At 41.6% G+C, this 24,634-nt stretch overlaps 2 protein-coding genes across 8 annotated transcripts in view; one reads left to right on the forward strand and one right to left on the reverse strand.

The window, feature by feature from the left end:
- Nucleotides 1–216: 216 nt before the first annotated feature.
- Nucleotides 217–7,400, reverse strand: dkk3b (dickkopf WNT signaling pathway inhibitor 3b). Its single transcript, XM_076263928.1, has 7 exons — nucleotides 7,121–7,400; nucleotides 6,792–6,917; nucleotides 6,252–6,332; nucleotides 3,450–3,542; nucleotides 3,200–3,344; nucleotides 2,674–2,824; nucleotides 217–654 (listed from the first exon to the last, which is right to left on the reverse strand). Exons 1-7 carry the CDS (start codon nucleotides 7,319–7,321, stop codon nucleotides 585–587), a joined length of 867 nt encoding a protein of 288 aa, XP_076120043.1. The 5' UTR covers nucleotides 7,322–7,400; the 3' UTR covers nucleotides 217–584.
- Nucleotides 7,401–8,503: 1,103 nt separating this feature from the next.
- mical2b (microtubule associated monooxygenase, calponin and LIM domain containing 2b) overlaps nucleotides 8,504–24,634 on the forward strand; it is a 42,289-nt gene continuing 26,158 nt past the window's right edge. For all 7 annotated transcript variants that reach the window (XM_076263940.1, XM_076263948.1, XM_076263958.1 and 4 more), the window contains exons 1-8: nucleotides 8,504–8,677; nucleotides 15,625–15,972; nucleotides 18,129–18,336; nucleotides 18,911–19,027; nucleotides 20,433–20,534; nucleotides 21,659–21,814; nucleotides 22,247–22,347; nucleotides 23,761–24,018. In XM_076263940.1, coding sequence (XP_076120055.1) covers nucleotides 15,721–15,972; nucleotides 18,129–18,336; nucleotides 18,911–19,027; nucleotides 20,433–20,534; nucleotides 21,659–21,814; nucleotides 22,247–22,347; nucleotides 23,761–24,018 — 1,194 coding nt within the window. In that variant the 5' untranslated portion in view covers nucleotides 8,504–8,677; nucleotides 15,625–15,720. The remainder of the gene's footprint in view (nucleotides 8,678–15,624; nucleotides 15,973–18,128; nucleotides 18,337–18,910; nucleotides 19,028–20,432; nucleotides 20,535–21,658; nucleotides 21,815–22,246; nucleotides 22,348–23,760; nucleotides 24,019–24,634) is intronic.

The raw sequence follows: 24,634 nt of genomic DNA on the forward strand, positions 1-24,634 counted from the left end.
TAGGGCCTACATGATTTTAGATATGAGAATTTATCTCCTGAATCCGCTGCTTCACTGAAGTTGGTTAAAATGTTTCTTTAAGGTCTTCTAAAACAGAACAAGACCTTGTAAAAAGAACAACCATTAGTTTTCTCTTAAAAAAAAACTGACGGGGAAAAAACTGTTGAATACTGCCATCTACTGTGTATTTTGTTACATTAGCGACAACGAGAAAGGTTTAAATGCCATAGTATTTCTGAGAAACACATCAGGCAGTCAAAGATTTTTAATAGATTTCAACAGTCCTCTTTGCAAGAAAACTAAGGTATGTTTCATTTAAATATAAGTTTGATATACAGATACAATACAATTAATTCATTGTCATAATAACTACTAATACATCTCTTCAACAGAGAAAGTAGGGCTAGGGGTTGGGTCACAACAGAAATGCTTGTACAACATGGAATACCTGCAGGCTCATATTGTAAATGAATGTACTGTCTCCCATCTGTTTGTGCAATGATGAATCATAAGAGTGGAGTCAAAACACACATTTAGAGCCAGAAAAATCACACAAGACTTTTGTTTGGGAACTCATTGATGTTTCACAGAAAGTCTGGTTCTGGGCTGTCCTCACCGGATGAGCCTCTGACATCCAAGCACAGTAATCCACGTCTGCAACAGAACCCAACAACCCAGGTGAACAAACAACAGACATCATGGCCACAGAGAAAGAACACTGCAATGACATCCTACTCTCTGTATTCCTGATAAACATGGATGGGCAAAAATACATCTACAGGTTTTTATTTTATTTTATTTTTTTTATAAAATACCCTAATTTTAAGTGTATCAAAATAAACTATGAAATATAGAAGTCACGCCATGTATCAAAATAAAATACTGTATTTTTGTATTTTGAAAATATTAAACATACTATTTAAAGGGAGCATGAAATCACTTTGCAAACCTTCCATATCTGTCTATTTAATCTATTCCTTCATCAGTATACCGACTATTGATTAAGTGGACAGTGTTTGAGAGCAACAGCTTTCCTCTGCCTATGAGGCATGCCAACAGTCAACAGATCAACTATGCTGACTTGCCTACATCTCATAGCCTAAATACTGTATCAAAGATGCACTCAAAAAGTCACAACTGAACTTGTCAAGTGGTACAAAGTGTGTTGCATACATGGGGCAACTTTTTGATCAATATTGCAGGGCAACCAGATAATCGGTTCTATGTGTTCTGATTAGATGATTGTTTTCACTTCATGATGTCATCACATCTACAAAAATACACACTTATAGAGTATTTTTATACAACCCCAAATCAGAAAAAGTTGGGACGTTATACAAACAGAATGCGATAATATAGAAGACTTGTAAACCCATATTTAGTAGCAAAAAGGACATAGACAACATATCAAATGTTGAAAATGAAAATGTTGACTATTTCATGGAAAATATATGATGTTGAATTTCATGTAAGCAACATGTTTCAAAATAGTTGGGACAGGGAATGTTTACCACTGTGCAGCTTCACCTCTTTATTTAACAAAATTCTGGAAATGTTTAGGAACTGAGAAGACCATTTGCTAGAGTTTTGAGAATTAATGTTGTCCCATTCCTGGCGATATAGGATTTCAGTTGCTCAACAGTATAAGGTATTCTTAATCATGTAAGTCCTGTAGATGATTAACTCCCCAAATACTTCACAATTTCATGTTAAGAAGCATTAAAATTACATTGTGTCATCATCTGTGCACACAGGTTTACACAGAGTGATGAATACCCCTACATCTTTACTTCTAAGAGACCCTGCCTCTCTGGGATGCTCTTTTTCATACCCAATTGTGTTGCCACTTACCCTAACAAATTTTCCAGCATTTTGTTACCCCCATCTCAAATTTTTTTGAAACATGTTGCTGGTATCATATTCAAAATTATCATGTATTTTCCATGAAATAGTCAAATTTGTCATTTTCAACATTTGATATGTTGTCTGTGTCCTTTTGCAACAAAATATGAGATTTGCAGATTATTACATTCTGTTTTTATTCACATTTTACACAACGTCCCAACTTTTTCTGAATTGGGGTTGTACAAAATACAAAGTAATTTTCTGCAACCCCCCCCCCCCCAAAAAAAAAAAATAATAATAATAATACAAATGACAAAACACTAATTAAATACACGTATCATAAATACTGTCCATCCCTGCTGATACATATGTGTGGCTATTCATGTGAACACACACACTTTCTCTGTCCCGCTGACCATGGAACGCTTGGGTAGTTCTCTGTGCTGTTAATGTGGAAAATGGAGTATGTGATGTATGTTGCTATTTGAGCTCAATCAATCAAATGACAATCTTTCCTTCTGAGCTCCTGTAGCTCCTGTGTTGATTGGCTGGAATTGTTTATGGCCTGGTCTGAGCCGGTATGATTGGCTCTATCCCATGTACAGAGTCAGGACTTTATACAGACAACAGTATGAGGTGAGTATTGGGGTGGCAATGGCAGTGACACACACACACACACACACACACACACACACACACATACACACACTGCAGGGAAAAACAATTATCTGAATTTGACAAAATGATGTACTGACCTAGAACAGACCGCACTTACTGTAAGTATTATTTACTGAATTAATGAATTCATTTTGAAAAGACGCTGCGTACCTGAGGGGCTGGCACTCGAGGCCCCCAGCGCAGGGGCAGTGTTCCCTGGGGCCCTCCACGTCCCACAGCAGTAGGTCCATCAGCATATTGGGCTGGCTGTAGCAGGGCTGCTGCTCCTGGGGTCGCGGGGTGCACACTGGGAAGAGCAGCTCTGCCATGGGGGGAGAGGGGTGGGGGGGGGGGGGGTTAAGGGCGATAGAACGTTTTGGAAAGTAATGGCTGGTTTGTGGACTCATTTTAGCTAATGGTGGGAGAACTCGTGATTGCATTTACACACTGGCCATTCAATTTGGGGAGACAAAATGGAGGAGTTGGACATAAATATCGGCTTTGGAGTCCTTGAGGATGGCCTAGGTCAGGTTCAATGGTACTGACCGCAAAAGAATTCTCTCCAACTTTTTTGTGAAAAAAAAAAAAGTTTGCTAGGATAACGGATTTTCTTTTGAGCTCTTCTAAACGTACAAACTTCATTGAAGAAAAATAACCGCATTGAGCTTATTGTTAGTGTGCGTCTTCAAGGCCTTACCCTTGTGAAAGGCGCAGCAGTTCTCAGGGCTGCAGTCATTCTGGTACTGACAGATGCTGCCAGACTGTCCTTTTACACCGTCTGGTGAGCACTTTCCCCACACACACAATTGGCCTGAACAGCATTCCTCGTCCTTTCCGCAGGTCTGTCAAGGATGAATTCACATCAATCTAAAGAGGCACTGAGCCATTGAGAACTTGACAAATCAAATCATCCATTAATATGTGTTTTGTATACTGTTTCCACTCACGGCATAGGAGGCCTGGCAGGGTATGCATCTGGAGGTCAGGACTTGGTACAGACAGTAGCTGCCCTCTCCACAGTCCTCATCGATCAGGCACTCCTGTGATAAATAAAAGCCGTACGTTTGAAAAATTGTGTAATACCACACATATCTAATTCAATTTAATGCCAACATAAAGTCCACATGAATTGCCTTTTCGTTTATTATGAGTGATGCTAGTCTCCCAATATATAAATGACCTTTTAGGGATCAGTCAAAATCTCAGCAGTTAAAACCAGACTTTCTAATGTGGAGACACAGCACTCAAAAAATACTCCATAGAAATGCATGGGGCTAGTTTGTCACGGCAATATGGCCGTTGTCTACACATATCCCACCCCTTCCTCGGCAAAACGTCGACATGTGAATACGTTGAGCCAATCATGTGGTGTGATGTGAATACATTGAGCCAATCATATGGTGTGTTGTGAAGACATCGTGCCAATCATGTGTTGTGATCTCGCCGCTGGAGCAAGATTGGTGTCGTGAATCCTTGCGCACGCGCAGTTCGACTCAAAGACTGTGCCCGATGAGTGCCCATAAAACTTTGGTATATGGCCGCCGAGTGGAGGGACTTGCCTAAAAGGACTTTGTTAAAACTATGTATTAAAGATACTTAAGAAAATGTCAAGAAAACCATTCCCTATATCATTCCCTAATATCACACTGTATTATGTTTGCAGTTCTTATCTTCTTCATCAGCAGAAAAGTAGGCCAGATGATATAAGGGAGGGGAAAAAACCAATGGCTTGATTTTGGCCCTAGTGGTTTCGGGGACCAGTAAGTTAAAATGCAGACTTCTGACATACTGGCAAGGCATATTTTAACCCCAACATATCACAATACAGCTATACACAACTCGTCACTATACACAAGTATATCTCATTTGTTTAGAGGTTGATCCACGTTGGAATGAGGAAAACAGTTTATTTTTCAGGAGTTGTTTTAGGTAAATATGGAAAAGTTTTGTTTCTGTTTGACCTTTCGTCCACATGATGTCAGTGTTTATGGAGCCCCAGACACACTTAGAGTGTGCCTCAGACAATGGCCTGATTAAGCCAAATGAAGTGTGTGTGTGTGTGTGTGTGTGTGTGTGTGTGTGTGTTTGTCTGTGAGCATGCGCGTGTGTGTGTGTGTGTGTCTGTGTGCATGCGTGTGTGTGTTTGTGTGCATGTGTGTGTGTGTGTGTGTGTCTGTGTGCATGCGTGTGTGTGTGTGTGTGTGTGTCTCTGTGTGCATGCGCGCGCGCGTGTGTGTGTGTGTGTGTGTACGTGTACGTGTACGTGTGTGTGTGTGTGTGTTTCAATTCCCTAAGTACTTGAGCTGTTTTATGTAGAGACCAGATCAAAGAGCGGCTCGCTCCCCTCCAGTCTTCTCCCAGACTGATGTTGCGCTGAGGTCGTCTCTAATGACTCACCCAGACCAACTCCAGTCAGCCGGGCAAACAGTTCTCCCTGTTTCCCGCTCACATCATAAAGCCAGCCAACTTCCTGTCCTCAAAACAAAACATCTCGCTTCAGAAACCACACCCACTGTCTGATTTATTCTGGCTGAGCCGTTATTTCCTGAGGAGGCATTTGTGTCTTAACAGGCAAATTCGCATGCAAATCAAGTTGCAGTGTCTTTTGAAACACAGCTCACATCGAAAAAAAAAAAAAAAAACATGATCCGGCACAAGTCCAGTTTTTGAATGAGCTGGAACTATAAACCTGTACCATACGCTCAACATATGTGGGCAACTTTGGCCCTGTGCACAGATCTGGTTTTGAAGATGAAGCCATACTTTTCACTAAACAACTATGATGGGGAGTTTGAGTTCATCCCTGTCATGATTTACAACAGTACAGTAGCAAGCATAAATATGCAAATAACACAATGAGCAAATAGCAATGCTACGAGCCATTAAGAGCAACATTCACAAGAGACCATTTTCCATGCATTCTTTCCAGGTTTTCTAATAGCACAGCATGTGTGGGTTCCTGGGGGAAAAGCGCTAAACTCAGCTATAAAACCCCTAATGGCAGTTCAGTCTGTGGAAAATACTGGTGCCCTCAAGTGTACTGACAGCATAATAAAGCTTTGGGTTAGGGAGCTTATATGAAGTAAGCCATTACTGAGAGAATAGACATGCACTGCAAATAAGAGCACTCATAATGCAAAGTCTTTGGAAGTGGAAAGGAAGGGATTTTTTTTTTTTTTTTACATTTTCTTATTTGGTTTAGGGGGATGTTTATCAAGACCAATAGGCTGAGTGTGTGATGTCAGAAATGACTCAGCAAATGAGATTCTCTCAGTGTAGGAAACCTACCAAAACCAAGCCAACAACCTCAGAGCAACTGTGAATACAAATAACAAACTGTTCAACCCAAAGTGTTTATACATTTCCTGCATTAGTGGTCCACGGACAGAGAAACAAATCAGGAGGTAACTCTCAAGTGAGCACCACATATTTGCAACATCCTGATTATCCCAGATGGTAGAAAAAGATGAGCCCTGTTTCAGAAAAACTCTGAGAACATTTTCCTTTTTCCACCCAACATATGACTTCCATCATGATGCATCCTGTCCACATTATAAACTTTGCAAGTAAGAAAACCATCTCAACCCAATATACTGTCAAATTTTTTCCCCTTTTTATTGACTTGCTTTTCTCATTGACGGAATCTGTTTTCATAGGACATCGACTCACTGCCAAGTTCACTTGCATGCCTAAGTTTCACCTAACTTCTGAAAGCACTTTGGCCAGCCCACAGTCTCTCAATCACTCACATGGTCGACTTCATTCCATCTGCCACTGGTCTGAATCACTGTTCTGGAGAGATGGATCTCCCCGGTCCTATTGTCCGTTTCCTGAAGATAGAAACATAGATGCTTTAGGATCATACACACCAAGAGGTGACCATGACATGGAATGCTGCAAATCTCCTTGTCTGACACACCACATCAGCTCTGGGAGTTGAGTTCCTCATGTGGCCATAGAATAACATATCTTTGGCAACATGACTAGGAAAACAGTGTTTTAGTTATAAAGACTTGGTCTCTTTTTCTCAAGCAGTGTTCCATTGGGTGCGCCATTTGTTAAAATAGACAAAGCCTCACTGTAACTTAATTTACAGTGATCATATATGAGAGGAAATACTTTGCAGAGAACTTACTCGCATGCAGTACACAACGCGATACAATCATTGTCATTGCTACAAGCCTGATAAGCGTCTATATGATTGCCTAGTCTACTATCTCTGTATTGAGAACTCAACAATATAATGAAGTAAGACAACAATAATGCTGTGGAAAAATGTTGAACCATACCTTTTTGATCTGTTCAACTATATGCATGGCTTGGTCATCCAGTGCGTCCTTTGAATGGGTCAAATTATGATAGATTGGAACCAGGTCTTGCGCATAAGATTGAGATTTAGCACTTTCATTATTTATCTGAAAGAGACAATCTCATAAATGAGGCCTAGTTTACGAAGAAAATGATATATCAAAAGATGTAGACATGACAGATAACACTTAAATCGTCAAAACGTAACTGGATTACTCTTTCAAAGTTCGATTAATATCCAAAATAGACTGCGATAAAAACACTTCGAAACAATTCGAATTCGCCAAACAGCGGTTCTTGAGTAGCCTACCTGATGTACCGCTTCCTGTAGTTTATGCTGCGTGTCCTCCATCAATTTTTCAACCTCTCTGAACATATCGTTCAAGGTAATTTGTCCCGGAGCCAGATTTCCATCAATAGTCTTGATGCCATTTTTAGCGTATGGGGTCGTTCGGCTTGCAACACCATTGAAAATATGTAGCCAGAAAAAGAGTGTGACAAACTTCAGCATCGCAGCGACAAAACAAGTAGGCTCCGAAGTTTGCGTCGGAGGTCCTCCAGTAGCCTACCGTTTATTTGGAAACTATGCGCACTGGCTTGAAAAGGAAAAAAAAATCCGGAAAGAGAATTAATAACACTGCGCAGTGTGTGCCTGAAACCAGGGTTTTTGGCTTGAATACAGTGGTGCACATCCACAAAATCGGCCATTTATTAAGTCTCTGTAGCCTAAGACACTGCAACTTAATTCAATGGCATCACGCAGATTTGATTTATTTAAACTATTTTACTGGATTCCCAAATGTAGGCTATCCCAAACTAACTATTTTACTGGATTCCCAAACGTAGGCTATCCCAAACGTTCTATGGTTTATTTTCTATAGGCTAACAATATATATATATATATATATATATATATATATTTATTTATTTTTTTTTAATTATTGATTCCGATCAAATCATGCATTCTATAAACTCAACTCACTGAATCCTTGAGAGAACTTGAGTAGGTTATGATCACATTAATGATGGTGGAGATGATTGAAAGCGATTCGAACGATTAATGAGTCATACAGTAGATGGCGCTGTTGTATCAGGACATTTGGGAATTGGGGATTTTTTTTAGTAGGCTATTATGTGATCATTTCTGTAGCTCCATACGCCACAGTTGTTGCCTTGTGTTTAATAAACTGGACAATCAGATAGGGCCTATTAGGAATTTGGTGACTATAGCTGAAGTTATGCACACATGACGGTAGGCTATGCACAAGAATAAATCAGATGTGGACACTTTAGATAGTAAAGTTTGCAATTTCACAAACGACGTAGGCTATTGTTGTGCCATTATTTTGCGTAGCATATATATAATAGGCCTATTAGTTAACAGGGCCAAATGTTAACTAAAATAAAACAAACAAAAACAAGAACAAACAGAAATAAACAGAAACAAAATTTTCTGAGACGGATTTTAGGCTTTTTCTAATCTAAATCGAATCCCAGGAGTGTTGCCATAATTGTTTAGGCCTAGCCTATGTTGTGGAGTCTGACCCCAGAACTCCAGGGTTGCTGACAATTAATCCCGGGGATTGGCCAAGAGGTTTGCGTTCCAAGTTTATCGCCAAACTTCCCATTGGACGTCATGTCGCCGAAGCACCGCCTTGAAGATAATATGAGAGGCACCAGACTGCGCTCGCAAACTACACGGCTTCATTTGGGAGTTAAGAGGGACATAAGCAGTTACCTCGAGCTTTGAAATTTGATATGGTAATAATAGTTCAAGATTGAAAAAAGGACAGTGGTTTTCTGTGGAACCTTCGCATGGAATTGATCAAAGCCGCTGTCACTGAACTAAACTCACACCTGAAGATAAGTAAGTTCACTAAACAGCAAGGTTTCGTTAAGTGTGAAATCACGCCTGGTTGGCAATCATAAAATGCTATGTAGGCGCTTTATCCTGTAGAGTGTAGACTTTTGGGAACTCATAGGTAGCTTACCCCTTCAACGAAGTCTTCTATCGGCTTCAAAACTGCAGCCTATTAAACTTTAATTTACAATTTAAGACGGGATCGGGTTGTGTTTCGGGTTTGCGGTTACACTTTGCCTATGACTATAGTTTCAATTCGTAAATATTTTATCATTGGCTACAATTCATTTTATTGTAAATTGCGAAGTTAGGTAGGCTACCTAAATAGCTTTGAAAAAAACGTGTAATTCAGTTGAATAGCCTAGGCCTACGATCTGCTATACAACCGCTTAATCCTGTCAATAATGTATGTATAATGTATATTGTGCAAACTAACATCATACAGTATGTTGAGTCAGACATCCATCATGATGAGTATAAGGAGATTACCAATAAATAGGCCTACCTGCGTCAGACATTTATTAATCAGAAATAATATAAATCCCAATTAAGTATGAGCCTATTATTCTGCACATTTTCTTTCGGCTTTAGTCGCTTATTTGTGCAATAGCCTATGTTCCTGCCAAATAGTGAGTTATAGTTGGTGTAATACTGATTTAGGATGAGGAGTTTGCAGAACAGGTGTTATTTTCTCTTGAGGCAATAATCTGTAATGGGTGTTGATAGATGTGAACCACAAGATTAGTGATGTTCATGACTGACATCTCAGATGGTGCATTTCTTGGCCTAGGCTACTCATTAAAAGATCCAACAGACTTTCTGTTTAAAGATACATGGCGATTAAGCAGTGTTGCCATTGTGATATGATTGGGTATATGACTAGGGTTATCTGACTCAGGTGTGACTTATAACACCCGAGTCATACATTATAGAAGACTGTCCACTATTGGCTGTATTCATAAGGACATGGGTTCCTCTGTATAAACAACTGTAAAACTGTTGAAATGGTTACATGTAAATATAACCAACAACACTTCTCTCTGGAGTTAGATAGATTGATTAGATTTTCTCGTGGCACATATCACATGTAAATCTATATGGGAACCTTTTACTTTTTTATTTTTGACATTTGATTTTTACAATCCAATGTTACTGTCAGAGCAGTACAAACAAACAGTTATACAAGTGTTCATTTCCTAGTGCAAGCAACAGACTTATAAGGGCTGCTCAGCCTATCAAGAGAGGGAATGACAAAAATACACCAAGTGCTAGTGGTGGTGTCACTGTCATTGCTGTGCCATATGGCTAGCTGTCAGGAGTTCAGCTAAACTCACTCCAGTGGGGGAGGCATCCAGAGGAGGAAGGTAGTGTGAGAATGGATATATTTTTGTGGGCAATTGTCACCAATCAATTGGTGACATTGACTTGATCACCACTCATTTATTTCAGCCTGCTTTTCAAAACCCTGATGTAATATGTAGTTTTGCAACCTGCATGCGATGCATGTTTATCAGGATACAAAGTATTTTTTTTCTCCTAAACTGGTCAGATGGCACAGAAATTTTAAAATTAGAAGAAGGGAGAAGGGAGTTACTTGTCTTCATCTTGTCTTTTTCAGAGTAACATGGAGCTGTGTTTGTCATTTGGGTCATCGCGTTGAGGCTAAACACTGTAGTCTTACACCTGTTGTAATAGGAGTTGATTGATAGCCTTCTCTATTTTATTTTGTTATAAAATATTGTATTATATGTAATGCAGGGAGTGCTACTCCTTCACCATTTTCTTTTGGATTAAGGAAATACAAAGATTGCTTGACTGGACCATGGCCCTTGTTTGTAGGACATTTTTGTGGCTATTGATCGAGTATGTGCTCCAATTTCCCATTTTAACTTCATATAAAAAGATTAAATTGATGGTCTTTACTGAATAGAGGCCTATTATGACAGTGAGTCTTATTTGCTGAACTTGATTACTTTTTTGGAAGAGTTTCCAGGTCTTCCTAATTCTATGAGTAAACCATACAAAATTGAATGACCACAAGAATTAGAGATGACATGACCTTTTTTTTTTTATTGTCCATGACCTAATTTGAAAAAGAAGTAGCTAAAGCCTTTTTCTGTGCACCATGCCTCTGGCAACCTCTGGCAGAGTCGGAAATTCCCTTTGCAATGCAAAGCAACATAACCTTTGTTTGTATGGGTTTGATTCCATTTCCTGTTAACAAACGTTTTCTAGTCCATCACATTGTCACAGAAGCAGAATAGCCATTGGCAAGTATGGCCAGCAGGCTTGTGCAAAATTCCAGAATTGAATTGCTTAGAATTGAAATTCCAATTCAATTCTTGAATTTCACTTGCATTTCAATAGAGGTAGCAAACAGGAAGCAGAATTGCAATTCAAATTGTGCACAACCCTGATGGCCAGTCAGTCCACCATACACATATCCCCCTCTTGAGGATCTGAGTCAGTGGGGAGATCATCTGTCAACACAAACTGGATGAGCAGGCTATAGCAGCTTAGCATGTAAGAATCAAATGTGCTAGGATGATTTCATCCAGGCACCCAAAACAAGTTTCTTATTGAAAGTAACCCTTAAGGATCATGGAACCATAAGAAGGTACTGCCTTTCTTATCCTTTTCCTGTGCTGGGGAGGTGTGCATGATGTCATATTTGACATTTGACCAAGACCCCTAAAGGATAAAAATGAAAAACAGCCACAGTTCCTGAAAAGCCAGCCTGAACTTAGCCCTGAATGTATCTACGTCAGGCTACTTCCTCAGGGCATGAAATAGTAAACCTTCTTGGATATTTTACCTTGATGTGAATGTCATATTCTATATCATTCTATATAGATGCAGCTGAAAATTATGAGGTCTATGTCTGAGTGGATACTTGGTTCTATAGGTGAAGGGACTTGCGTTAGAGGTGTGCTGCCCACTGGGCTTCTACTGGAAACTTGAAACCTGTCTATTCTGAGCAGATGCCTTGTGAAGCCTGCACCACACACTCACATTTTCAAGGCTGCAGCAGACGTCCTGAATATGCCTAAGTGAAAGCCCTTATAAAAACTTTTAAAAAACTTTTCAGTATTCTAGGGTGTTGGTGCAAGGTTACATTTGGTAAATGTTTTTCATTCAGGCTGACTGAGCAGGTGAATTTTATTTAGATTCAGTCTGGATGTCATTCTCATTCCAGGGCACTATGAGGATTATTCTTGAGTTTTGAAGCAATACCCTAGCCATTGTGTGCAGCTCCATGTTTTCTGATGACTCACTTAACTCGAGCGTTGTTGTGCTCTGTGGCAGTTGGGACTGTGTCCTCCTCCCATAAACCCTTCCTTTAATGTGTTTACCTCTGTCTCTGTCATGCCCCCAGGGGAATGGCAAATGAGCACTTGGAACAGAACAAGGATCTCTCTCTATTTTTCCTTTTAACGTATTCCTTCAAATTCTAGTTTCCTGTTTTTTGATGTGGGCAGACTAAATCTACTCACCAAAATGATGGTAATCTGAAGTGGTCATTACAGCCTCTGTCATGGCACCATGACCCGTACTCCTCTTTAATTAACTCAGTTACTTAGCACACCAGTTCCACTGAAGGATTAAAAACTACACTTGACTTATGCAGATGAACTTTGCGTGTGTGAGTGTTTCACACCATTCCGATCATGGTATGCCATTGATGAGTGTGATCATGGGGATGGCCTGAGTACTCACCTCAGGGAGTTTCTTATCCCAAGGCAAAGCACTGAGGTGTAGGTAAATGTTACCCTTCATGGTGTAGCTATAACCCATGCATCAGGTGTTTTAGAGTGCAAGGGCCTTGTTGCAGATGCCTAGCAGTCCTCACAACAGACTTGCTTTTTTCCATTGATGGTAAAGGGTTTTTCTCCCAAGCAAACAGGAAGTCTCTGAATATGAAACAGTGCATGGTTTTTAAGTGTGCTTTTGTGTTAGGTATGATGCAAAGACAAACAGCACAATGAGGGTAGATGGTTTACTTATAGAGTCCAGAGTTGTCTTTCACTGGCAAGCCCAAATCTTTTTATTGTCTTTTATTCTATGCTGCACTGTAGAACTGTGTCATTTCAGACATTTCTAGGTCATAGGGCTAACAATCTGGGCTGATCTAATAGAAGTCCTTTTCTGAAGCATAAACACAACCCCAACCCAAATGAGCACAATGCTCTCTCCTTACCTGTATTTGTGTTCTACCCTTCCACCCCTCTCGCCAGCATGCCTCACACAGCAAACATATTTGCCAGCAATAGTGCTGTGAGCAGTAAAGCTGAAGAGGCTCTTTTCTCCAAGCTGAAGTCATGCCTTTAAACTTAGGATGTCTGGAATGTTGGCTTTGTCACACCACTGCTCATGTGAATTACTCTCCCACTGAACGGCGACACACTCGCCAGGGGCTTTGCTCTGTAGTAACTGATTGTTCGGCTTTAAAGCGCTCCAGTTTCACTGTTGTTTGTCTGAATTTCGATTTCTTGGAGCAAGTCAAGCTCACTTTGTGGAAGCGAAATGTCCTTTAGTTCCACCGCCTTCAGTCACGTATATGCCAGCTACAGTTCTTACTGTTCTAAAACAACGTGACCCATTACCTCAAATTGAGGGAGATGTTTGAGTTTGATAGTGCCTGGTATTTCCTTTGAAAACTCCCATGATGTGTCGTCAAATATAGACAGAAACCTTCCAGTGAACTTCCTGGACCACACTGCCTTTTGCTTATGGGCTTTGGGTTTCTATGTGTCTAAGGGGGCCTTGGAGATTTCACTGGATGAGGTCCAGGATAGGAAATGTCGGGGTCAGGGTTCATCATCATGGTCTGCAGACCGAATTCTCACGGGGCCAGGCAGCTAAAGCATGGGATGGGAGGGAAGGGCATGTTTGGAGAGGGGCAGGGTGAAGCAGCTGTCCTGAGATATTGCCTCCACGCAGTGGCAGCGGAGATGTTGTAGCTGGCTGCTAAACTCGATTAGGCCTCAGAGATCGGAAGCCTCCCAGAGGACCGCTGAAGGAGAGGGATGATTGACAGCTGGGCTGCTGTAGGCGACCAGGCCTGGGGTAGACTGCTCTCTCGTATACCTCATGCATTTTCCTGTGCATAAAGCCACTAATCTGATTCAGGTATCGCTGTGTTGGACCTCATGGAAACAAAACATGCATTGCATGTTGTAGTTGCTTTTTTTAATACTTTGAAATTCATGCATGTTTACATTTAAAGGTGCTCTAAGCGATGCCACACTTTTTTTTTAGGCTAAAACATTTTATGTCACTTACTGCAAACATCACCCAACCAACCGCTAGCTGTCTGTGCCCTGAATACACTGTAAAAAAATGCAATCTCTGTGGACAGCACAGGCTCCAAAAACGGCAACAACAACAACCTGGGCAAACCTAGCCCATAAAAACATAACAAACTGTTCCAGCAAATCACAGACGAGATGCACATTTAGGAGAGTTTCAATTGCACGGGAGCAGCACGGGAGGGAGGGGGAGGAAGTAGCGAGCTAGCTCTCTGTTTTGTTTGAAAGTCAACAAAAGTGATGTTACCCAGCATTGCTTAGCACCTTTAAAAAATGTTCTGTTATGGATTTCAGTGTTTGATTAATACACACACTAACTTTTTAGAGATGTGAAACATTTCACACACACACCACTTATCAAACAGAGGAACAAAATTAGACCATTTTGCCACTAGAGTTAAACTGGTTAGGTCTATGTAAATTACTTTATTTTGATTTTTGTGTCTCCTACCCTGTAATTAAGTACGTTAAAGCAATGGTTTACAAGGAAGTTACTTGGTAGATGCAGAAAGGCTCATGTGAATGCAGATTTTATCTGATATGAGCATTTGAAGCAGTGAATAGTACGTGGCAGAACAGATTTCACAGACTGGCTTTCCCAGGTTCATCACCAGCGTCATTCCTGCTACCTTGATAATTGCTACAGCCCAGTCAATGCACAGCTAGAAACATGACCTTTTAAGTTGAGCGTGTTGTTCATAGTGGTTGAATGACTTCATGGTTCTTCAAGCTACTGATAAGGTACTGACATCAGTTCAAAAGGGAAGGAAGACTGGTTCTGGCACAGCAAAGAGAAAACAATATGGATACGCCATTGTTACAGGCCAGTCAATGTACAGCTATTAGAAACATAACCTTTTAAGTAGATATGCTTGAGCATGTTGTTCATAGTGGTTGAATGACTTCATGGTTCTTTGAGCTACTGATAAGGTACTGATATCGGTTCAAAAGGGAAGGAAGACGGGTCCTGGCACAGCAAAGAGAAAACAATATGGAAGTGTGTTGACACACACAATTAAGCAATGCTGCCTTTACCTCTGAATAGTTTTTCTTTTTCTATATTCTTCTATATTATATTCATGTTTTGGTATATTTTGCATATGGTTTCTTTTCATTTATTTTTTTCTTTTTGCATAAGACCTTCAGATACAGAATATAGCAGAATATAATGCATGTATCTTGGCATACAAATTATGTCAACGCTCAGCCTGAGAAGGTGACCCCCCCCCCCCACACCGTCTAGCAAAGTGAAAAACATGATTGAAATGATGTGTTCAAGATCAGTTTTTTGCTAACACATTGAAGAGACTTGGCCATTAACGCCACATTCCACCCTAATTCCTGAGTTTAAAAAAATACCTTTGTTCTGTCTGACCTGGCGAGCACTTTCATAATCCCATCAAGCAGTTCATGCCTGTAAGTCACTATAAATACCCCTCAAAAATGGCTTGGGTCTTGGTTTGAAGGTGAACAGTTGTTTTGGAATAATTGCTAATGATGAGTGTTCACCTGGTCTAATGAGATCAGAAGTGAGCCAACCTAGTTATGATTACTGATGACTCCTGATTGACTTGGAACGCTGACCTCTGGTCAAAGTCCTTTTAATCTTAGTATATATATGTGTGCTTTTGCCTTTGCTTCCAGACTCTTGAGTGGGAATGTGCGCAGCACTTGTCTTGGACCTGAAGACTTAAGTGGCTGCTAACGGAACACCGAGGTAGCAAGCTGTGAGGTTGGACGATGGGCGAGCTTGATGATCAGTCCGGACAGCTCTTCGAGACTTTTATCCAGGCGTCCACGTGCAAAGGCACCCTCCAGGCCTTCGGAATACTATGTCGGCAGTTGGACCTGGACCCGTCCCACTACAGTGCCTTCTACCGCAACCTCAAGAGCGCGGTCACCTCGTGGAAGGCTGAGCCGCTGTGGAACAAGCTGGACAAGAGAGCCAGCCACAAGGAGTACAAGAAAGGCAATGCCTGCCCAGACACAAGGGTAAGACCAACACTTTATCTCAACAGGAACTTTTAGTTTTCAACATGCCTGAGTTTGAGATTAATCTATTTCCTGTCTGTCATATTTCCTGCTAACTGGACCCTGTGACTGGTATTGAGGATGCTGCCAGGGCTGATATGGCAGTCTTGTTCCTCTGCTTTTCCCAGTGGGTGCTGGCTGCTTTGGTTATGACTTGTAGGTTTTTGCTCTTTCCATCACAACCATGAGATCTCTAGATCAGTTTGTCAGCACATCAGGACATGTACTGAGAGAGAAATGTGTGTTAGGAAATGACTCACATGGAGGCAAACCCTGGCAGATTTGTACAAACAAAACTCATTTCCATCTTTTAGATTTGGTAGTTAAATCACTTGTCTGCCCTTCAGACGTGTAGAATAGCCTACTGTGTATAAATGAATAACTTGTCATTGCAAGGCATGTGCACTACTTATATTTATGTTTTCTTTTCATTTATTTTTTTCTTTTTGCATAAAACCTTCAGATACAGAATATAGCTGAATATAATGCATGTATCTTGGCATACAAATTATGTCAACGCTCAGCCTGAGAAGGTAACACCCCCCCACCCCAGGCCACACATCTGATAACATGTCAATTAACATAACTCTGGTTGAAGTAGAGCAGGGATTTACATCCTTGTTTTTATCGTGTTGGATCATCTCATCAAAAACAATAACGTCTACACGTCAGCGTAACGTCTGTGCAGCATTTTGCATGTTATTCTTGGCTGGTTTCCCTCTTCCTCTTCCTGAAGCCTCAGCTCTGTGAGGAGTGGGTAATGTTGTACATGGATGTGTTGCTGAATGTACACGTTAATATAAAATGGTGATTGAGATGGGAGGAGTGTTCCCTCTGGATGGTACAGTATGTGCCCACTCTAGGGGCAGGAAGTCTAGTCCAACTAAGGCCCACAGGAAGCCTTCTCCCATCACTGCGATGCATAGAGATTTATAATAATAGGAGCTATGTAAGCTTAGAAGATTGTTGATAGTCCAGCTGTAGTTTCCATCAGGCAGTTGTTTCATATTGTTTGTGCAACATCAGGTGTTTCATATTGTTTGTGCAATTATATGTTTGGGTTGTTAATTTTAAATTTTTTCAGTCATTGCAAATTTTAGCGCCTGTCTCTCTGTAGATACTGTACATCGAGATCATTATAGATGATCGAAATCTATGCATTGTTATTTGATCAGAGGCAAGTCAAATGACCCATTTCCTGAAGACTCCTTTTATAGTTGACTGGCATGGCTTTATCTAGAAGATGGTTGTAAATGTGAAGCCTGTTTCATGGCTGTGCTCTTAGTGCCATCTATGGTAAAGTGTTTGCTTATATTTTATCATTGCATGGAATGTGCACTACTTCTTCCCAGTTGGCTCTTGCCAATTTTTTTTTCTGTCATGAGAAGGCCTAGGTGTCCATACTTTGCCTACATTTTCTTAGGCCTGACTCTGGAATTCAGTAATTAATTTTCCAAACTAAGGGAAAGTACACATGAATGGAGCATTAGTGTTTTGTACCATTATGTACAAGTACAGCACTGGTGTTAACGTTAATGCTAGTGCTAGGGCTGAGGGTGTGTCAACTTTAAATGGTTATCTATAACAGATGTCTTTTAATACAGTTTTATAGAGCTGTTCATGTCACTGTGGAACAGGTCTCAGGTTTTAGTGATGCACTAATGGCATACATTTCCATACATGGAAATGTCTAACCCACTTAGCCTATAACCTTAGCCCTATAGGTTGGGTCACTGCTGATTGCCTAATAGCATGCCTAATGCTATTAGCTAATTCTATCAGTTCAAATTGCAATGTTGATTAAAATTTGATTCATTGTTCAGCCTTACAGCCTACAGCACCCACTAGTGATTTTATAGTCGACTAGTTGATGAAACCCCTAGTCATGGCCATCTCATTTCATTTGTTCTATGTTGTTAACTTATTCCTTGGTGTGCACAGTATGGTCATTGCTACTCTCCTGTTCAGAGTAGCCTTTGCTAATCCCATTTTGTTCATTAAAGATTAGCAGCAACTGATTATGTAGAATAGGCTATGCTCAGAGATGTAATAGGCTCCTGTGTCTAATTATTTGTAGCTTATTTGCTGAAATAACTCTTCTCTTTGTTCGTCCTTAGTGTCTGATTATTGGGGGTGGTCCCTGTGGCCTTCGCACAGCCATCGAGTTGGCCCTTCTGGGAGCCAAAGTGGTCCTGATCGAGAAGAGGGACACCTTCTCCAGGAACAATGTGCTTCACCTCTGGCCCTACACCATCTATGACCTCAAGGAACTCGGTGCTAAGAAGTTCTACGGCAAGTTCTGCGCTGGAGCCATAGACCACATCAGTGAGTGCCAGTCGTCACTAACCATGACATTAATGTAAAACTAAATGACCATGTTGTGTCAATGAGGAGTTTAAGTCATGTTCCTTTAAAGCTTACTCCAGGCTCACTACAGACTGGGCCAAAGCCTTTCCTCCATGTTTCCTGTTTTTTTCTCTCCTAGCCAGTACCCTTGAAATTTGACTGTTAAAATAGGCCCTGCTATCTGTAGGCCCTATCGCTCTGCCAGCAAATCTGTCTGTGAGCGATGTCTGAGAGAAACTGATAGACTCTCCTTATGGTGCCAGAGATTCATGTAATCCTGGCAATGCTTGTAACACAGTTAAGTAAGAAGAGCCATAGGCCTACCCTGTGGATGCATGGTGTAGCCTAGCTGTCTGTGGTTCTCTCCTGTAAATCCAAGTATTTTCTTATTCTGTGTGCTTGTTTCATTCTACTCAGAAATGCGGAGTAGGCCTACTGTACTCAGTTGGGTGAAAAACTCAAAGTTGTTGACTACTTATTATGTTGTTTTGTTATTGTGTAGAACCCTTGGGTCACTGTTTCCCTTTTTGGTATGTGTTTGTGTGTTTCCCAGGTATTCGCCAGCTCCAACTCATGCTGTTGAAGATTGCCCTCATTGTCGGTGTGGAGGTGCACGTCAAAGTTGAGTTTGTGAAGCTCCTGGAGCCACCAGAGGATCAGGGCAGTGATGGTGATTATTTGTTTGCATTTTGACTAATCTTTAGCAATACTATCTTCTTCCAGGCATACTGTTATATTAAGAGCCGTGTTGCCTTCAGATTAGATCATTAAACAAGTCTGGGTCAAGTGGGTGCAGCTATCCGGAAGTTCACATTGCCACAATAAGGCATCAAACCAATTTGTCTGAAGTATGCACTGTAGACAGCTTTTTTTCAATACATCTAACTTCATGGCTGCAAGTATTAGTTCCGTGGGTCATAATAAACCATGTCTTGGTTGCTCAATGCCTTCTCTGTCAAAGACTTGCAGATGGCAGCGTAAGAATGTCCTTGCATACCAGAGATTGAGTGTCTGACTTGGCGAGTACAGGATCTCAGTGCGGTGACTGCCTTTAGGCCTCAGCCTTTCAACAATACTAGCCTTAGTCATTATATGTCCATTAAACACTGTAATCTCTTTTTGACTCTCGAGCTTGAGTCTGGTGACACCGTGACCAGTAGCCTGTCGCATTGCTGCATAGTTGGCAGGGGCTTGTTAAAAATAGGAAGCATGTCTAAATTGAGCAATGTGATCACCGGTAGTTTTCTTTTACCCTCGTTTCCCACCATGATGACATTCTGCAGATGGTTTGTCTTGGGGAAAAAAGCATTTTTTCCATCCACAACCACCGACCCAGCATTTGCACATGCATGAAGCTGATATCAAGAGGGTTTCTGTTTCTCACGCACGTCATTGCCACTCAACCCCTGGCATTGTAGAAAGGATAAACCCTCCAGACCTGCTCTATATATAGGGCCAGCGTCAGAGAGGGCACTCGCGCCTCCTCTGTTATGCACACCCATCAGTCGTCTTCAACTGTTTTCACAAGAATTTGCTTGCAATGTGAATGTGTTAAACATTTTACTTTAACTATTACATGCCTCTGTGTGAATGGGTGTTATATGAGGATGACCGACGTTGTAGTTTTAAGCCTTTTTTTTTTTTTACCAGTCTATAAAACAATTTCAGGCGTGCAGTCCTGGCAGCGAGAGATCTAATGTATAGTATAAGTATTAAGTATATGTATATACTTTTTTGATCCCGTGAGGGAAATTTGGTCTCTGCATTTAACCCAATCGGTGAATTAGTGAAACACAAACAGCACACAGTGAACACACAGTGAGGTGAAGCACACACTAATCCCGGCGCAGTGAGCTGCCTGCTACAATGGCGGCGCTCGGGGAGCAGTGAGGGGTTAGGTGCCTTGCTCAAGGGCACATCAGCCGCAGCCCACTGGTCGGGGCTCGAACCGGCAACCCTCCGGTTACAAGTCCGGTTACAAGTGCTAACCAGTGGGCCACGGCTGCCCTTAGATTACTGTGGATGGCTGCCCTTTCACTGCTTGTGTAAAGACGTCCCGGTCCTCTCCACCCTAGGGCATGGATGGAGGGCAGAGATTCGACCAGCCGACCACCAACTGGCCAGCTATGACTTTGACGTGGTGATCGGGGCAGATGGCCGCAGGAACACACTTGATGGTGAGTGAGTGGGAGTAGCTGTAAGGATATGGGCAGTAGGCAGGTGTTTCATGTCATGTTTGTCATGTGATGTCATGTAAATGTGCCGCTCATGTACGTACAATGTCTACAAGAACCAAAATAGAAAGCTGAAGTGCCTCACTTAAAAAAAGCAATTGATGTATTTGGAACTGCTGAATCAGCCTAAATGAAAAGTCTGTCTGGACACTGATTAGGTCGTTCAATGGCGGTGTACAAGATTACTTAATACTTATTTCAACAATTAATATGGGGTATTCTACCCTACAAGTCTTATTGAAATTCTATGAAGTATTGTTTTAACCCAGATTGAATAGGAGGTGGAAAGCACACACTTTAAGATGTCTGAAAAGTGCTCCAATTCCTTCTTGCTGACACAGTTTGAACCCAGTTTCCAGGCCATTCTCACAGACGCCATAATTTGGATAAAATCCCCATTCAGACAGCTTATTGTTTTTCTTTGTTCTCTATCCACAAGATAACCTTTTTTATGTTTGAGCCACCTTTGAACCATACTGAAGTGAATGGCAGCTTCCTTGGCCGACTTTAACAGCTTGTCTGTAGTGTTGAGTCTTGGGGCTATACTGGAGTTTTTTTAGACACGTGTAGTGTACAGTTGTTTCCTTGTAAGGAGAGGTCGAAGTCGTCTGTCATAACACAGAAACGACTCCGGAGTCCAAAGGTTAGATTACTGGAGAAGTGGGGAACAAATGAACCTTTTTATCTGCTATGTGTAGAATGAATTGGTATAGATAGATTCAGCAGAGTGTGGCAATTAAACTGGCTGTGGGATTTGATTTGGATTCCTGGGTGATTCTCGTTAAATAAATAGAGAGAAATTGTTTAGCTGCTATATGAAACCAGGCATTCATCAGTGTTCCATTCAGGTTTTTAATGAAAATAAGTGGGTTGAAGGCAACCACAATGTCAAAACAATCTCAACCCCAAGACATAGAACCTCCGGTCTTTTTGATCAGAGCTGGCAGGTTTCCCACAGTCTCTCTGAAGTCTGAGCCCTGTCCAGACGTGTGCTGAGCTCTCTCTCTCTCTCTCTCTCTCTCTCTCTCTCTATCTCTCTCTCTCTCTCTCTCTCTCTCGATCACCAGGCTTTCGAAGGAAGGAGTTCCGCGGAAAGCTGGCCATCGCGATCACTGCCAACTTTGTCAACCGCCACACCACGGCCGAAGCTAAGGTGGAGGAGATCAGTGGGGTGGCCTTCATCTTTAATCAGAAGTTCTTTCTGGACCTCAGGGAAGAAACCGGTAATCATCTAAGCCCTCAGAATCTATGTCAAGCTGTACTGCTATCAGGAAAAAATAGAGTTGCTGAAAAAGGGATGTATAGAACATCCAGTACCGTGCCATTAAACTATTTCTATATGAGGGATGGTAAGGGTGCAGTTTCACCTACTACATGTTTGAAGGGCTTGCGATTCAGAGATATGAAGTGTCTTAAGTGTTTGTTCCTGCCTGTCCAGACTCATGTAAGTGGTTCCTTGCAGGATAGACATGGGCTAGAATGGGGCCCTCTGATATAAGTCTGATTTGTGCCAGTGGAATTTGTATGCCGTCAGTACAACCTTAATGACCTCAGTGGTGCGAACTGGAACAGCTACTGTAAATGGATCGGGTGCCTTAACACAGACATCGCCTCATAAATGTTACTGAGTGTGTGTCTGTGTTTTGTTACGGCAGGTATTGATCTGGAGAACATTGTGTACTACAAGGACGACACTCACTATTTTGTGATGACGGCAAAGAAACAGAGTCTTCTGGATAAGGGGGTCATTATACATGTGAGTATATCATTATACATGTGAGTAGCAATCCCACCACACTGCTCCATGTCAGTCACTGTTATGAAAATATAACCCTCTCTCAGCCAGGTTTCCTGGTACTTGTACTAAAGCTATCTAGCAAGTCCCACGTGTCTGTGTGTGTGTGTCTTCCTTGGCTTGGCCTTCCAAGGTGGCAGTGTGGACAATGGAAGCTGTCAGACTAGATATAGCATGACTGATGTGGCACCAAAATTGTGGCTGTGGCACAATTGGCAGCTTGCCTGTGTGTGTGTGTGTGTGGGGGGGGTGCTCAATAGAATGGTTGCATTTCATTAGACTTCCCTAGGATAGCATGATCACTCGCTACATCAGGTGGTGTGTGTGTGCATATATTTCTCTCTCTCTCTCTCTCTCTCTCTCTCTCTCTCTCTCTCTCTCTCTCTCTCTCTCTCTGTGTCTCTGTCTCTGTCTCTGTCTCTGTCTCTGTCTCTGTCTCTGTCTCTGTCTCTCTCTCTCTCTCTCTCTCTCTCTCTCTCTCTCTCTCTCTGTCTCTCCTTTCTCTGTCTCTCCTTTCTCCCTCTCTCTCTCTCTGTCTCTCTCTCCTTTCTCTCTCTCTCTCTTTCTCCCTCTCTCTCTTTCTCCCTCTCTCTCTCTCTCTGCTTATGTGTGTGACCTCTGGAGCAGCAGGTGCTGGCCTGAGTGTGTGTGCATGATGACTCAGTAGGTGTTATGAACTCTGAGGCGATTAGGGATTGATGAGTGAGTGTGTGAGTTTAGATGATCATTAGATGAAACCCGATCAGGAAGGGTTCTGTTATTCCGTTCTCAAAGCAATCCTCTGCCTCGATCACTGTGTGCTCATTTGCTTAAGTAGGGCTTTATAGTCCCAGGTGTCTCATTTTCAATTCTTATGTCAAGTCTGTGCCTGTGTCTGTGCCTGTGTGTGGTTTCACTTCTGCTCTTGTGAATATAAACTGTGTTTATTGTTGCACCTGAGCTTGCTGTAAGGCTACGCCAGCCTTCAGATCCAAAGATTAAAGCACCGCTGCAATAAAAACCCAGTGGTCCTTGTAATGACAGCAACTTCACACACACAGTGGGGACATTGATCTAAATGTGTGTATTAAAAGTGTATTAAATCTATGATTGTCGTGGTTAGTGAAATCCTTTTCTTTTCACAAATGGCCCATTTAAAAGTGCACTTGTGGATGAATGAACATAATCAGATCTATTCATGCAAAGAGTTAACACCACTTTAACTGATTAATGCATAACTTTGTGCAAACTTGAAAAGGTGGTGTTTACAATACTTGTGAAGTTGACCCTAATGAATTTAATTTGATGACCACTGTGAGTCTGAATTAGCCTCTCACCCAGCAGCAGTTTGAATTAACTGGTGTTCACAAGATCATGTATTTCTCTGGCCTGCAGGACTATATTGAAACTGAGAAGCTGCTAAGCAATGACAACGTCAACCAGGAGGCCCTGCTGTCCTACGCCCGTGAGGCCGCCGACTTTGGCACCAACTACCAGCTGCCCTCTCTGGACTATGCCATCAACCACTACAGCCAGCCTGACGTGGCCATGTTCGACTTCACCTGCATGTACGCATCGGAGAATGCGGCGCTCATCCGCGAGAAGGCTGGACATCAACTACTCGTTGCCCTTGTAGGGGACAGTCTACTAGAGGTAAGGGGGATCTAAAACTAGTTGGGTGCTGTGTTTCCCCAACCATAGTAATAGCACTAGGCCTAGAACCAGAGCCGGACAGTAACAGAGTACATTTACTTGAGTACAGTACTTGAGTACAATTTTGAGGGATCTGTACTTTACTTGAGTATCATTTTTGGGGAGTACTCATGACTTTACTCAAGTACATTTGAGAGGCAAATATTGTACTCTTTACTCCACTACATTTCTATTCATAACTGTGAGTACCTGTTACTACTTCTAAAAAAAAAGGAAAAAAGAAGAATCTCAGAAACCCTCAATTTGTTGTTTTCGTCTCAAACGTGATTGGATTGTGCAGGCGCCACTGATTGGGACAGCCTATGAGCAATCACCTTCAGCTTTCCGACAAAGTCAATTCCATGGTCAGATTTAGATAAGAGACGAAACCATGGACGAAACAATGGATGAAGACGCAGCAGGTCCATCCCGGGAATGTGCCAACCTGTGACCCACCTCACAGGACTTGTATAGAAGTTAATGATAGTTTTCGCTTCAAGTGTTTCAATTACAAATTAGTATTTTGTATTTGAAATACATATTTTAAATACATGTATTAGAAATAATACCCATCCCT

The sequence above is a fragment of the Alosa pseudoharengus genome, unplaced genomic scaffold (genome assembly GCF_046254945.1).
Source record: "Alosa pseudoharengus isolate Yale_2024_CS ecotype anadromous, Long Island Sound unplaced genomic scaffold, YU_APseudo_1.1 YU_APseudo_1.1_scf_10, whole genome shotgun sequence".
Taxonomy (NCBI): Eukaryota; Metazoa; Chordata; class Actinopteri; order Clupeiformes; family Clupeidae; genus Alosa; species Alosa pseudoharengus.